The sequence below is a fragment of the Ixodes scapularis genome, unplaced genomic scaffold (genome assembly GCF_016920785.2).
Source record: "Ixodes scapularis isolate PalLabHiFi unplaced genomic scaffold, ASM1692078v2 PGA_scaffold1__304_contigs__length_218370807, whole genome shotgun sequence".
Classification (NCBI taxonomy): domain Eukaryota; kingdom Metazoa; phylum Arthropoda; class Arachnida; order Ixodida; family Ixodidae; genus Ixodes; species Ixodes scapularis.
The window spans coordinates 123,468,215-123,484,151 of NW_024609846.1; the positions used below are offsets into that span (position 1 = coordinate 123,468,215).

Consider the following 15,937-nt stretch of genomic DNA (forward strand, 5'->3'; position numbering starts at 1 on the left):
TCGCGTAATGAACGCCCCCCCTAACTTTGCATCGATTTTTCGGGAAAAAAAGTGCGTTCATTCTGCGAGTAAATACGGTATATATTCACACAATACGCGTGTTGCAAACTTGTTTATATGCAGAGAGAAACTTTCTTACACAGTGCAACCTAATTAAAGCAGCCATATCATTATCACACGCACTCCTCCATAAACTGTCATACTTTCTGACAGGCTTACTGCAGTAAATACCTGTCTACAAACAACCGACTGATATAACAAGCATATGTATAAAAACAGACATTTTTCCTAGTCAGATTCACGGTAACAGTATGGCTTGTTGTAAATAGGGCTGTTATACATCAGTTTAATAAATTATTTAGAAACTATTTAGAAACATCTTTTCGCTAAATACTTTTAAAAAAATGCCCAGGACAGAAGCGCTTTGCTGTTGTACAGGAACTGCTCCAAAAGAATTTGCCTAGCGCCCAGGGGTGCACGCCACTGCACTCACTGCGTCTGACATCCCACGCACCTGATCTGGCCAGCCAGGAGAGGATTGATGGCGTACAGCCACTCGTGGATCTCTTTCTCCTCCAGTGTCTGCAGCAGGAATCCTCGGCTCTTGGTCACCACCGAAAATGTGTTGGGCACCTGAAACATGCGGGCAAGGGGGTGGAGGAGCGCAGAAACATGTAGGATGAGGAACATTGCACATCTACTGCGTCCACATAAGCGTGTCTCTGAGACAAATTGAGCACTGGAGACACATGTAACAAATTCTTTTGTACAACAGTGCATTGCCACTGCTTAACATTATTTCACATATTAAAATATTAAAAATGTATGCAGACCATTGACTGGTACCTGCAGATGCTCGTGCCTTCTTGCTAACTTGTTTAGTTTGTTGCATTAAAGATTTAGAGGGGAACATTTTGTCAGTGCAAGTAGCATCGCTGACAACCATTATCCACTAGCGGCTGCATCCATGCAGTATGTACATGAAATCTGTTGAAATTCTTTTTGGCAATACATTTCTTGGAGGAATAAGTGTCAAAATGCTGACCAATGCCCTTTGAATGCACCAAGACATTACGCAAGTACTGGTTAAAGTCTAAAATACAAATCCATTATCTTTTAGCGCAAAGTCACGCGAAAACTCAAATGCCGTTGCTGTCATTACTGAAGTTTAACTTATAATTACTTAAGTGCATCATGGTGCCACCAAATTTGGTGGGACATTTAGTGAAAGCATGTACTTGGAAAAACCACGAGAAGGTAGAAAACTTTTTAATTTCACTGCACTGCTTTCAATGTATCTATTAATGTACATCTCAGCACAAGCATTATCAATTCTGCACTATTTCACCACTAATTCGCTTGGAGAGCACAGCTCTTAGGCGCCCGTTTCCAGCTTGAGTGGCGGCAGCATCGCCGTCAACGTAACCGTACGTTGCATTATGGGACATTTCCCATAATAACGTAACACGTGACATCATGACGGTCACGAGTGAAGTCACGACCTTCAGACTGACCTTCACGAGTGACCTTTGTGACATCACAATGGTCACTTGTAAGGTCACGACTTTCACGAGGCCTTCACAAGTGACGTCACAAGGGTCACTATGGTCATGAGTGACGTCGCAAGGGATAAGGGAGGGAGGGGTATGGAGGGGAGAGGAGTAGGAGATGAGGAGGGGGAGGGGGAGAGGGTACGGAAAAGGAGGAGAGGATACGCTCCTCTTTGTACTCTCCCCTCCTCCTCCTCAAGAGCTGTGCTCTAATTCAGCATTACAGGGAATTGTAAATGTCTCTCATTTTTTTTTTTGCATATACATGTGAAGCGTAAATGAGCTCCCATGATTTGGCTTGGATTCTTTTACTCTCATTAATTTGTGTGACAAATGTATCATTTTCCATTGTCTTGACACATTCACTGACATGGTCTCTTCTGATAGCATACATCAGGGGTTCTCAAACTGGGTTCTGGGGAACACAGGGGTTCCACAAGCTGGTCTCATGGGTTCCGTAAACACCCAAATTGCAACCACCCTCCCCTCCCTCCCCCTCCCTCTTTCTCCCACTCTCCCCCCCCCACGCCACAGGCTGCACGGCAGGACCATGCAAAGCGCCTTCACCTCACTTTGTACTGACATCGCGATTGATATGGCGGGGATATATGGGAAGCAACACAAGCAAAATTGCCTACAATTGTGCATCTGTTGCCTCTCGGTCGGCAAATATGGAGGAGAGGGGGAGGGGGAGGGGGGCTTTCGCAGCAGTTTTTGAGGCTTCCTGCGGTTCCGTGAGGCCAAAAAGTTTGAGAACCTCTGACATACACTATGTGAAGCATAAATTTGGTTTCTTAAAAGCCTTTGATTACATTAATCAACCCTTTTAAAAACTCCATCAAGCAACACTGGCGGCCGCCACTTCTTGGGCACGGTCCGAGTCCTCTTCGAACACTGACGCAGCACTCGTTTTTAATACGAGCTGGGTCAAGTTCACCCCAAACGCTGGAGCAGACCTTGTGCCCAATACGTGCTCAGGGTAGGTGCCTAAACAATGGCGGACTTGGAGAATTGACACAGCAGGTACTAGAGGGCATAGACTTTTGAAAAGGGACTATTGTTCCTAATTTGTTCCGTGTGCCACACTGACCACCTTTTTTTTTATACAGAATGTGTTTTATCAGCCGATTTCCATGGGGTTCCACAACGTTTGGGTGTAACAGTCAGCTGTAACCACAAACCGACACCGAAAAATGTTAGACCTTAGGGAACCATAGGAAAAGACTTCAGTTCTCTGGCAGGATTTGAACTCTCCACCTCGAGATTGTGAGCCAAGTGCTTTGATGACTGAGCTATCCAAGATCGGTGTTCAGTACACACAAAAGCAAACTCTCTGGCACGAAGACACGGTCGCGTGCTCCGTGGTCTTTCCTACCATGCTGCGCCGTCTCGCAGCGTGTGTCATAACTGAGATTGAATCTTTGGTAGGTGGTGTTGTTTGGACGCCCTTCTCTTCTTTCCTGAGAGGCCTATCCTGTGCTAACTAGTCTTTGTCAGCATGATCAAGCTTGTATAATTTGTGTTACACTTTTTTCAAATATTTTTGGTATAAAAACATAGTCCTGATTCCTTCCAACCGAAGGTAGCGGTATTTGCGAACAACTAAATTAATGCTCGGTAAACTTGTAAGTGCAAACAGAGATGGACACGGAGCAGGAGACGGGAACCTGTGCCCATCTCTGTTTGCGCTTGCAAGTTTCCTAAGCACCAGGCACCAACCAGCCCAACGAGTCTTGTCAAACTTGTCAAAAATGTAGAACAACATTCTATAAGGTAGTTTCATGAAATGTCTTTTCCCTCCCAGTAAATTATTTTCTGCCATGTTGATGAACAGCATCCACCACTTTGTTCGTTAGTTTACATGCAGACGATTAGATATTGGCCACATTTTTGCTGTTGGTCAGAAGCACAGGCATTTTGAGCGACTCAGTCAATGACAGAAGTCGGTAAGTACTGTCAGGGCCATATTTGGGCCACATAAACCCATACTTTATATTCTTTGCTCTTCGGAGGTACCCCGGAGGCATCGACTGAGGCCATTTCAGCGCCAACGGATTAACTTTCCGATTGCCGGCTCATCTTAAGGGAGCACACCCCCTAGGAGGGTCAACTTTTGAACCCTTGGCGTAACATTAATGTAATTTACAGGGTAGGCTGGTGGTCATGCTAGAGGGTGCATGATAAAATTTCATGTCTGTCGGTTAAGCGGGAAGAAAATTGGGGCAGCTTTTATCAGCAACACGCCTACATTGTTTAGTTAATTTATCGTCGAAAACTATCACGATATTCAAGATTTTTATTCGCTAGATATGTAGCGAAATGCCTAGGAGGTGCGGCTATGGAAAGCTTTTTGTAAAAAGTCATTTATTTCTATCAATTTTCTCTTCTGAAAAATGGGTAAACTTTTTGGTCTTCTGTGTCTTTGACAAAATGTCAACATTTTTTTATAAAAGACATCTGTAAAGTGACAAAAACATTCCATAGCCGCATTCCTTATTAAATTTCAGTCAGGAAAAGTGAAGAATGAGCCTTCCCTGTATTGCCATTATCAAACGATAGGTTGACTAAAATGGAATTTATACCAAAAAGTGGAACGGAGAAAAATGTGTTCAAAGTGCTCCAAACCCTACCTTTTCTTTGGCTTCAGTGGACAGAAAATAATTTATAAAAATTAACTATGCAGTGTAAACTAGTGAAAATTTCTGAAAATACTCTCTAGATGTTGGTGGATGTAAATATGTAATTTTCCAAAATCAACAGTTTTTGCAGAATTTTTTTTTTCTGGGTAGTGTCCCCCCTTCAAAATAAAAACGAGTGCGTACAAAGACTGAGTGCCAGCCGACGCTTTATTTATGGTCCCCGCAAAACGAGTGCGTACAAAAACTGAGTGCCAGCCGACGCTTTTTTTTTTATGGTCCCGGCAACTCCGGCTGGTGCAGTCGATCACGACGCAAAAGAACTCGAGCGAACTGGAAAACACTGCCTCCACAGAGAGAAAGACTAGGGCGAAAGTTCATCAACATGGCGACCGGCAAGATTTTGAGCCAGAATGGCGCATGTGAAAACGCCCTATGTTTCGAGTTTCTAATCATTGAGCTTCCCCGCATGTCGGGCACCGTCCTCCGTACTGCTACATGAAGGCAGGTTACACATTGAAGCAGACGACATACCTTGAGCATAGCCTGCTGCTCTTCATTGTACTCCACCTGTGCTGTGGCGAGGTTGATGAGCTCCCGTTCAATGAAGTCCTTCTCGTCGCGGTAGATGAATACGTACGGGCGACGGATCACCTGGAATGGGAATTAGAGTCGGCGTCGGAATCTATCGCAATATAGAATTTGTCGTCTGCTGGGTCGGAAATTCTCAAACAAGGTTCCTAGGGACCCAAGAGGTTCCCTAGAATACCCCGACTTCCCGAAGCTCCCAAATTTCCTTAATCGTCCCTTCCTGTAAGAAAAGTGTTTCCGTAGCTCAAGCATCGTTTTAGAAGATCAGGGCCACCCATTGATGCATATATTTGTGCCAAGCACTCCCTAATGTGTGCATTATTGTTTAAAAGGTCTGTAGGTTTCTACCGTAATATCCCGAGTCATCGCCCACCCCCCAACCGCCTGAAATTCGTTAAAAAAGTGGGGTGGGCCATGTCTCGGTGGGTGAACACAAACTCTTAAAAAAAAGCGGAAAAAAACGCCTATTTTTCTCTGCGTATCTAGCACTGATGCACAAGAGATACATCAAACTCAAAGCTCGATTTAGTTTCATTGTTTTATAGAAAAAAATGCCCACGAAAAAATATTTTACTATAGCAAAGTCCGTTGCTTGCATACGCGCTAGAAACACCGCCGATCTGCATATAGCACAAACGTTTGTTCCGTGAAAGAATGTCACCATTATGTTCTCCTAGTTAGTAAAAAAAAAAAGAAAGAAAAGTCTACAAGAAAATAGAAAAACCGACCAGGCGCAACGAGCGAGCGAGCAACGAGCGAGCAACGAGCGAGCGGACCAAAGAAGCGACCAAGAGCAATGCTGGGAAAGTGGGAAAGCCGGCGGTCGGGTTGGCAAATACTTTGGCGTCGGGCCAAGTCGGGCGCCTTGTCAATTGCAAGCTCTTGCGCAACTTTCTTGTTTGGTGCGTACATACGTGCCTCCGTGCACGGCGGGCTATCAATGCACGGTTGGGACGCTCTGCAAACGTCTGTGTAGGACGTCCCAGCAAAGCTTTATTTACGCTTTGGCTTTGCCTAAAATATTGCACAACCGCGGTCGCGACGGGCGGGATGAAGGAGCGGGTTCGCGGTGACCTTACTTCGGCGGAGACAGACTTTGACCTAACACTCTGCGGTTACGTTAACAAACTCTTATTTTGTTATCTCCGTCGTTTTCATTTCGCATGGATACACGACCACTTTGGGGTCGCTCACGGAGGAAATGCGTAAACAAAAAAAAGTGTCTTTCCCTCCTTCGTTTTACTTTGTCACGGACGTCCTCCAACTGTAAGGTCCGCGGCCGCGTCATTCGGGTAGGATGAGTGTTCGCGGATCGCAGAGTCCGCGCTGGGGTATTTGAAGGGGTGGGCGATGACTCGGTGTTTTTTCGGAAATCGATATTGGCCCCAAAAATGGGGTGGGCGATGGCTCGGGGATGGGCGATGACTCGGGATATTACGGTATACCGCTTTATTGCATTAATGCAGAGAAAGAGAGGTGTTCCTTGGCCGTTGAGTCATGAAAGACGATGTCCAATAAATTAAAAAAAGAGGCCGGATCTCCACGTGGTGAATGATGTCGATTGGGGCGAAGCTCTGGTGGTGCTGATGATACTGATTTTATTGTTCATAGGTAGTGCTGATGGTGCTGATTTTTTTTATTGCTCATAGGTAGTGCAGAGTTCCGGGTTGCGTTTCGACTTCATTATTACTGCTTTATGGTCGGTGAAATGCAGAGCCAGTGGTTCTTCTAGTGGATCAGCTTGGATCCGCTAGAAGCCGTGGGAATGCATCTCTAACGGTCCATGTCAGAAAAAGAATATGTGGTATAAATCGTGGTTATATACACAGTTGAGCATTTGACTGCAGCGCCCTCTCCTGTATAGACGTTGAGCGGCTACATGCAACGTTAGAGTGTAACAAAGTGCCTAAGACATCTGCCTCGTAAGCAAGCGGTCCTGAGTTCAAAACCCCGTGCGGGCATACATTTTCTTTTTAAAGTGGGCCGATCCCGGAGGTAGTGCAGTCGATAAGAGCACGGACGCCGGACAAATAGACAAGGCTAGACCCTTGGGAGCTCTGCCCCTAAAAGTTTGAGGTTCCCTTGTATCTAAGCTGTGCCTGTGTTTTTTTCAATTGTTTTTACGCAGAGACCTGAAGCCAACCAAATTTTTTTTTTTTTTACATAATCCATTACGAGCAGGGGCCAACAAACAGTTTTTAAGAGAGAAACCCATTTGATTCCACAACAGCCGTTCCTAGTCGAAAGAATGACTTAAGCACAAGACACACGGACGGCAGAATCGTCCGAACCGACAGTCTGAACGCTGCTCCGAATTGCCGCACGCAACAGTTTCAGACACACGCTTCCGACCTTGCATGCGACACGACAATCTGTTTGGCTCCGCCCAGGACCCAGGAGATCCAAGCGTTCCAGCGGACTCCGGAGGTCATCTCTGGTCCCAGATTGACGGTTCAACTCGCACGAGCGAAATTACAAGCTCGTTCTCAATAGCATGTGCATTCTTTGCTGGGGCCATCTTTCTCGAATGGGTCAGTGGGATTCACGCATCCGGCTTCCCCTCGCCCGTCCCGTTATCGCGTTCGATTCGTCCCACCAGACCCAGTACATCATCATGACGTTCGCGCTAGCTGTGCTGTCATTGGCTAGACGCTTCCAACAGTCCGTCTGCCGCGCGAAACTATCTGGCATGTTGAACGCACGCCGGATCGCCAATCCGACGTCTGAAGCGACCAAATTTTTCGGATCAGGCAGTCGTACTGCCGGATCCAACGTCAGATCGGAATGATTTTTGGCGCATGTGTCTCGTGCTTTAGGATGGCAATTAACAAATGGGTTTTCGACTAAGTGATTTTGGTTTATGAATTTAGAAAAACAAAAAAGTTCACTTTTAGAAAATTAATTTAGAGCCTCCCAAAATGTGTGAAAACAATACTTTGGTCACCGAGCGGTAGAAGGAGCCTAAAAATAATTTAGAGACTTTTCTGAAGGTGACGTTTTCTACGTGCCACCAAATATTTCTCTAGAATTTAGTATGAGTATTTCTTTGTGAACTAGGACAAGTGATGACATGTGGCGACCACCGACACTGGAACGCCTTCTGAAAACTAAATGCAACAATTCAATCGAACTCAGTAATTGAAACCTCGCTAAAAAAACAGGGAATGTAAAATATTCATGTTTTACATATTTTACATTCCCATAAAATGTACTGAATGTGTGTGATAGCAAATATTCAAATTCTATAATAGCCACTGACAAGGCCAGAATGGCTAGGAGGAGCTTCTTATTTTTGAAAACGCTTGGGCAACTCCCCACTCACCAGCCATCTCTTGACCCAGTTGCCTGTGCGGTCGTCCAGGCAGCCCAGGTAGCCCTTGCGGGACACGATGGGGCTGGCACGCACTTCCTCCACCTCGGCCACAAACTTGCCGGCCGACCCCACGCACGTCGGGGGATGAGAGGCCGGCTTGAGGCCCGCAGGGGGTGCCAGGGTCGAGGGAACGCCCCTCGCCGCCTCGTCCAGTGGCAGGCAGGCTTTTTCCGGGGACAGCAGACTGCGAGGGGCACGCGTCGTCACTTTAGTGTGTGTGCACTCTGTCTGGGTTCCTAGGAACCCAGAAGTTCCCCAGAGAACCCCAAGGGGTTCCCTAGAGTACCTCTGAGGGTTCCCCAGAGTACCCTTGAGGGTTTCCTGAGCTCCCAAATTTCCCCAGCTGTCCCCGCCCGTGAGTACCTAGACCATGGCTATCAATCTAAAGATATGGGTATTCCTCAACATTTAAAAGTTAAAGGACCCCCGCTTTAGAGCATTCATGACCGAGTTTTAAGAAGTCTTAACTCGCACATTAAGTCACATCCTGGGCATGGCTTCTAAAGGCTGATTCGGACATTCAGGTTTGAGCACGACCGACTGCATTATGACTGCTTGCAACTGCTTTCGACGAGGTGCTATTACTTTAAAGAAAACACAGTAGAGAAACCGAAGTACACTCTAATTAGAATTTGCCAGCGTGAGTTTCAAAGTGCTATGTTTCAGGGTGACATTGGCTATAACTAGGATTTTGTGTTTTCGGAGTTCACTTTTTGCCGGAGTTTATTTTTGTTATATTCCCAAATCTCCGAAGTAGAAAGTTTATTTTTGTTACGTTCCCAAATTATAAGGACTAAAAATAAAATTCGGCAGGTATAACCCTGCCCTAGATGTATAAGAATGCTTGTGTACCATATGACATTGACGCCCTTGCCATTAATAATACTACCCAACTGTCCCACGACAACACTTGACAAAGACACATTAAAATCACTGAACTCCTTGACATAGTCGTTGGAAAGCTTGTTTTCTTTTCATCCTATTCTACCGCTTCTCCATGAGGGTGCGCGGGTGGAGTGGTGAGATGGATTCCTCGGCTGCCCTCCTATGAAATCTAGGAGTTCATAGCTTTTACGGTCATCAAATCAGAACCCTACCTTCCTCTAAGAAGTTCAATCGGGAATCCACAACAGTGGTTTGTGTCGTGACCCAAAATTACAATGCTCCGTTGGCCTGAACAAACCCAGAGAGGATAAACAGTGAACCTTGTTTGGTCAATACTACAATATTCTAAAGGAATCTGGGGAGGCCTCTCCTGATAATTGCTGAACGTGTACTCTAACCAAATTATTTTGGTATGAATACTTGAAAGGATAAAGCACTGAGGACAGGGACGGAGGACTTCTTTCAAGACTTTCAAATTGACGAAAGAAGTCCTGTCTCTGTCCCCATCCTCAATGTTTTATTCTTTCAAGTATTCATATCTATTCACCAACACGCTCCCTTTCAATTATTTCTTTTGTAGAAAAAAGTGTTTTATTGTTTCTTTTAGGCCATCATAACCTCCAAATTCAGAGATTTTCAAATAGATCAGAATTGAGAAAAAGTTTACCGTTGAGCGTTTTTCGGATTTGATTACATTTATCCGATAAAATTTGAAACGGAAAGGAACTCTAGCTGTAATGCACGAGAGAATCTCTTGACAATGCACCCCGACCAACCTGATAGTTTTAATTCACTGCATACACGAAGAAGGAAGACCGTAAAGGAAAAAGATGTGTGCTAGCTCTTACTCTTGAGAAGAACTTGATGTCATGCTTGAAGAGGGTGAAGATCCATCTCCTTCTTCAACTGGAGTCATTGCTGACTCTTGTTGCTGCATGATGGAGAAAAAAGATGTGTGCTATGTTACAGCTCTGGTGACATACTTTTCCCCATGTGCACCGTTGTGTTCCAACGGTGCACATGCGTGTTCCAAAGATGTGTTCCACGAGCGTGTTCCAACGATGCATATGGCCAAAGTCACACTACTTCAAGATGAAATGCCTCAAGGTATATGAAGTTACATTTTGTTATACAGTCAAACCCATTTATAACGAACAGCAGGAAACGCCACGATCAGTTCGATATAGCAAGTAGTTTGATATAGCAAAAAGCATTTACAACGAACTTCCACGATGCGTTCGTTGTAAGGCGAGAGCTTTTCTTTCTTCCTCATCTCTTCGCTTCCACCATGTAACAATGCGGTGGATTTTTAAAAAATTTTTTTTTAGCTTACTTCTCTTTTTTAATTGCTTCTTTTTGTGGGCAACCAACTGCGTTAAGATGAAAAGTTTTTTTTTTTTTTCTGTGCGTGCATGCAGAGTGTCTTTTTTAGCTTTCTCCCCTTCTAAATCGCTTCTCTTCGCTCAATTTTGTTCGCGGCTTAAGCTTTTGAATTTTCTTTCCTACTTTTTCTGAGGGAAAGGGACAGGCTAGAAGATGGTTGTGTGTGCGTTTTTGGAAGCCTTCCCGGGTGGGGGGAAAAGTTTGATATAGCCAATGTGTTGTTCGTTATAAAAAGTGCTGTTTACATGAATTTTTATTTAAATTTTCCGTGAGTTCGATATCGACAATAATTTGCTGTACGTGGGTTCGTTCTAAATGGGTTTCACTGTACTGCAACGTGGACTTCCAAAGAAAGTATATATTCTTCACTTTGATTTTACCATTACGTCATTCAGGGGGGGCTCCAGTCTCTCTCTCTCTCTTCCCCCCCCCCCCTCGTTATTTTGGACTGTTAAAGAAAAGAATAGGGGAAAGACAGCATGGTCAAGCTTATTTTAATCTGAAATTATTTATGCACATGTAGAGCCTACTGTCGCTCTTCACTGCATAAAAGATTGCATAGATGGTCATTGTTAGAAACTCGTTGTCAGAAGGCACTACTCGTCACATGCTGGGTGTTTCAGAAGTTCAAAGCTATGTCTTTTCGACCTAAATAACTGTGCCATTGGTAACAATATTGAATAAATAAACACAACAATAAATGCAAAAATAAAAATCTAGAGAAAAAAAACCAAAAAACACTATCACGAACCCACCAGCAGTGTTGTATCCTTGCATATTCAGAGGCCTGGAACTACGAAACAAGTTCCTCTAACCAAATTGCGTACAGGCCTAAAAGAAACACGTCCCAAAAACGTTAAAAATGTTTTTTTTTTTTATGACGTGCTAAATTTGAACAATTTTAGAAATCTTCCCCCATGAGTTAATTTATTCCTCAACGTGAAAAAAAACAATGAATACATTATTTTGTATTCTGCAGATGGTAATGATATGTACTGCCTCTGGTGTTAATTTAAATGCGATACCCAAACAATGTAGACGAAAAAAATTACCAAGTTTAGGGCATAATTGCGCGTAGATGCATGTTTGGATATTTCTTCGAAACTCGTCTTGAACAACAATAATCATATCTTAAAACGACACTTACCTAGGCTATACATAGATCATTCTTAAAAAGTTTAACATCTCTAGAATAAATAGCTTCGGCTATAGCGCGCTTCAAATATGGCACAAACGACAATTGTCAAAAACCCGTCGTCCTTCCTCGCTCCTTCGGGAATCTATTTCTTTAAAACCAAGCATGCCAGATGATTGAAATAAATGGCATTGTCTTTCGCATGTAAAAATGCGAGAGAAAAAAAGTATGAATGCACCTCACCGCTTGAATCCAAATGAAACCGCCCGCCGGTCTTTCGAAGTTCGACGAACTTCAAACTTTTACCCTAAAAGTTCAAAGTTCGTCGAACTTTTAACTTTTCAAGAATCGAAAGTTAGACAATTTTCGAATTCTTTGAATTAATAAGTTCGAAAGTTTAAAAATTATCAAATTTCTTAGCGTACAAAGTTTGAAAAGCTTCAAACTTTTTAGTGCAAGAAGTTTGAAAGTTTGAAAATCATCGAATTTTTTAGTCTATCAAGTTCGAAAGTTCGACGAGCATCGAATTTTGCAGCGTAATAAGCTTGAAATTTCGAAATGCGTCGATCTTTTTAGTTTAATAAGTTTGAGAATTCAACTTCCATCGAATTTCTCAATATGGAACGTTCGAAATCTTTCGAACCTTTCGAGCCGCTTGATTCAATCATCGAAACTTCGGTTCGAAAAAAGTTTGCAGCATCCCTAGAGCTGACCTAAAAATAAATTTTGTCCGGAACTAGAGATAGGAAACAAATTATGGCATACTTCCCCCCCACACATGTACACCATTATTTTACTACCTACTCTGCCATTGACCATTACAATAGAAGGGAAACAAAAAAATGCTCGAGGTACACCTAAGCACTTCTTATGAGTTGTGAATGCGAAAGCATGAAAGCGGCTCGTCCGCTCCCTTATTTCGTCTGCTGCATACTTTTCGTCGCCGGACAGTGCGCGCGCTCTCCTGGGCACGCTGACCTCGGACGCTCCGTGTTAATGGCGCGCCGACGGAAACACAACGCCAATGGATGAACGGTCGTCGAAACTGACGCGCAGCGGCCAATGGGAACGTAGTGAGGAAAAGTAGGTGCCATTGCCGGGCTTTCCCGTGGTTTCATAGCTGGGAGCTGGCTGCATTTGAAGAAAGGATTTAAGGGGCCATTTGAAGCCGATGACGTTGGCTCGCTCCATGGAACCCCCAGTTAATGCTTTCGCATTAAAAGACAAGCACAGCAAACTGGAGTTATCGAACTTCATGATTTTAATGTCACATCAACTGGGAAGACGCTTCATTTAGAATATGGACGATCGAGGCAATTTGATTTCTTGGGGAACAATGTAGGATTGTTTTGGGAGTAGAAGAAGAAAAGCATGACTGAGGAGAAGAAGGCTCAGGGTATAGGAGTCCATGAGCACTTGCAACAAGAATTTAATGTAGAATCGAGAAAATGGGAAGTCAAGGGACCCTGGGGGTTCCCTAATTGAGGAACAGCTGTGGAATCCCCGAGTTCCTGGCAGCATTCGGCATCAAAGAACCTAGGTTCTTTGCAACCCAGCCTGAGAACCAACAGGGTTAGATACAGGGGTTCTAATGACTCCGTTCCTAGGAACCCAGGGGATACCCAGAGTAGGTTCCTGAAGCACCCAAATTTCCTCTACCATTCTTTCCCCTATGTAAAGTGCCTTTTCAGTTTCAGTACTATTGTAATAGACCTGAGCCACACCTTTATGCACAACTACGATCCACACACTCCCTGGTAGGCATACATATTATTGCTTACACGGCTATCAGAAATTTCTCGGCTATCAGTAGGGCAGATAGGGGTTCTTCGAGATCTTGACAACCCCTAATTCAGAAGAACGAAGACGCACCTTGGCGCGTGGGCCCGTGGGGGGCGGCTTGCTGGGAATGTGGCTGAGGATGAGCCCCACAGTGCGGGAGGCCAGCTCCCGCTCACGGGGGCTCATATCCCACGGGGCGTAGACGCTTTCATCGACCGCGACGCCCCTCGGTGCAGGCACGGCTGTCGGCGAGGGCAGCTGGGGCGCCACTGGGGTGATGCCGGTGCCGACCTGGCCCTGCCCCTGGGGCGCCCTGCCTGCGGCGGCTGCCCGGGCCACCAAATTGCAGGCCTCTTTTTCCCACTTGCTGATGTCCTGGTGCTGGGGGGGTCCCCCGCGGTCCAGCCCTAGCTTCTCACGCAGCAGCAGGAAGTGGCGGACCTTCTCCACCTGGATGCGATGTGCAAGCGCGGGCAAAAAGGGAAAGTTTACTCTTATCTGTCTATTTATTTGAGAATACAACTTGTAGAAGTGGACACAAAATTTGAAACAAAAGGAAAATGCAGTCGTACCCCAACAAGACACTAACTAAAGTGCAGCTCAATAGCCCCTACCAAAATTATCAAATGTCACCGGAGTGACAATATCATTTGTGGAATCATTCCATTCTTGAACTGCCCTTGGGAAGAACGAATAGAATCTAAACAGTCGTTTCTGAACTTGTATTCTTTTAATGCTCTGCAATGGTTTAACCGTGCGGACCCTGACGATAAAATTATATATAATTAGAGCTTTCGGTGTGGTGGAGGAAGCCATTGATTATGTTGTAAAGAATTTTCATCTATCAATTTTGGCTCTAGTTTGTAAAGTATGAAGCTGAGCTCCTTTAACTACCTCAGTGGATGGCGATCTCGCTAAAAAGTATCAAACCTTGTTTTAAAAGCATTAAACTTTATGTGACCTCTAAAATGAATCAGTATAATATCTTTAAGAGAGATGAAGTTACTAATTCCCCAAATTCGAAAGCAAGAAACATTGAGGGGACGCCTATTCGTCTAGGCAATTAACGGCTGTCCCGTTTCTAAGTTGTATGCTTTTGGTCTTCACATCAGGTTTTAGGCTCTCGAGAGAACCTTCTTCCAGGATTTGCTAGCAAGATGTGGCAAAGTTTTATGAAGCAAAGTATTATGGGGGCAAAAGCCATCAGATAGCCTCGGAAAAAATGGAAAAAGGTCCTTTCAAGCCCATACATTTGGACTCTATTTTTAAATTTAAACCAGCTAATTTAGGCAGGTAGCAGGTAAAAAAAATCAAAATAAACAAAGACAACACTTTGGTCTAACAATAATGAAACATAAAACGAAAATGGTTGCTCAATGCCAATGTCTTTCCGATAAACGACATTCACAATGTGGTCCACATGACAGCTAATAAACACATAAATGGGCAAGTATCCAAACCTTCAAAAGGCACGCTGACAACCAAATAAAATGAGATTATCCTTTCGATAGCAAGGCCTTCAGTGTGTTCCTCAGCAGTCATCAGCTGCCAAAATGTAACAGCGGGTGGCAGCGGTGGAAAGGCTCGACCCCTTTAGCGAGGCTCGACTATCGGGCAATATACACATACGAGCAGCAAGCTGGCGGGGCTCAGAGGCTATATACTTGCAAATGCGTGAATAGAGAGACGCCCGCCCAGGGCCTCACCTCCTCGAGGCGGGTGAGCTTTTCAAGCTCCCACTGGTGGTCGAAGATGAGGGAGTCACCCCTGGGCTGCCAGCCGTGCAGGTTCTCTTCCCCACGCACGTACGTCGTCGAGGTGTCCAGCACCCGGCGCTGCCTACGCTGCACCCCTGCACACGCACAACAGGGAGCACAGGAGCCACTAAGTGAGTACTTTAGAGTAAGGACACTTTGGCCACAATGGTTCGTACAATCAATGTTGCCACCTGTCGCCAGCTTTTGCCGATGTAGCTGGCGGAAGATGTGAGAAGTGGCTAGAACAGTTTGCAACAGAGCAAAACAATACCGCAGTGATATCTCCTAACATTGTAAGTACCACTAAAAAAGGCTTGAGGTGCACCTAAGCACTTCTTATGAGTTGTGAATGTGAAAGCCGTTCTTCCGCTCTCGTGCTTCGTTTGTGGCGTATTTGCGTCGGCCGTGCAAGCGCTCTCCCAGCTTTCCTCGCAGCTCTGACCTTGGGCGCTTCGTGTAACAGGCACGCTCGTGGCACGGACAGACAGTGCCATGGGGCAAAAGTTGTTGAAACTGACGTGCACAGCGGCCAATGAGGAGCCTCGTCGACACGCCAGCCAATGGGACTGTAGGCAAGATCCATCAGCTTTACTCCGCTCCTTTGGGATCAAGGAAACTAGGTGCCGTTGTCTAGGCTTTTTGCGTGGTTTCATAGCTGGGAGCTGGTTTTATTTGGAAAAAGGATTTAAGGTGTCGTTTGGCGCACTTATAACTGATGACATCGGCTTGCTCCATGGGACCAGTTAATGCTTTCACATTAAAATTTGCATTTCAGAACAATGGCAGTCGTGAATGGAGCCAGCGTGGCTGTAAGAAGCGCTGGCATGTAAACAAATGTCATGTGA

The 15,937-nt window shown here is 44.9% G+C and overlaps 1 protein-coding gene across 4 annotated transcripts in view; it reads right to left on the reverse strand.

Annotated features, from left to right (window-relative positions):
• Positions 1-15,937, reverse strand: part of LOC115316932 (kinesin-like protein unc-104) — a 145,755-nt gene that overhangs the window by 7,803 nt on the left and 122,015 nt on the right. For all 4 annotated transcript variants that reach the window (XM_040207764.3, XM_040207766.3, XM_042290932.1 and 1 more), the window contains 6 exons: positions 15,042-15,187; positions 13,426-13,785; positions 9,884-9,966; positions 8,100-8,334; positions 4,721-4,840; positions 515-633 (listed from right to left, as the gene is read on the reverse strand). In XM_040207764.3, coding sequence (XP_040063698.2) covers positions 515-633; positions 4,721-4,840; positions 8,100-8,334; positions 9,884-9,966; positions 13,426-13,785; positions 15,042-15,187 — 1,063 coding nt within the window. The remainder of the gene's footprint in view (positions 1-514; positions 634-4,720; positions 4,841-8,099; positions 8,335-9,883; positions 9,967-13,425; positions 13,786-15,041; positions 15,188-15,937) is intronic.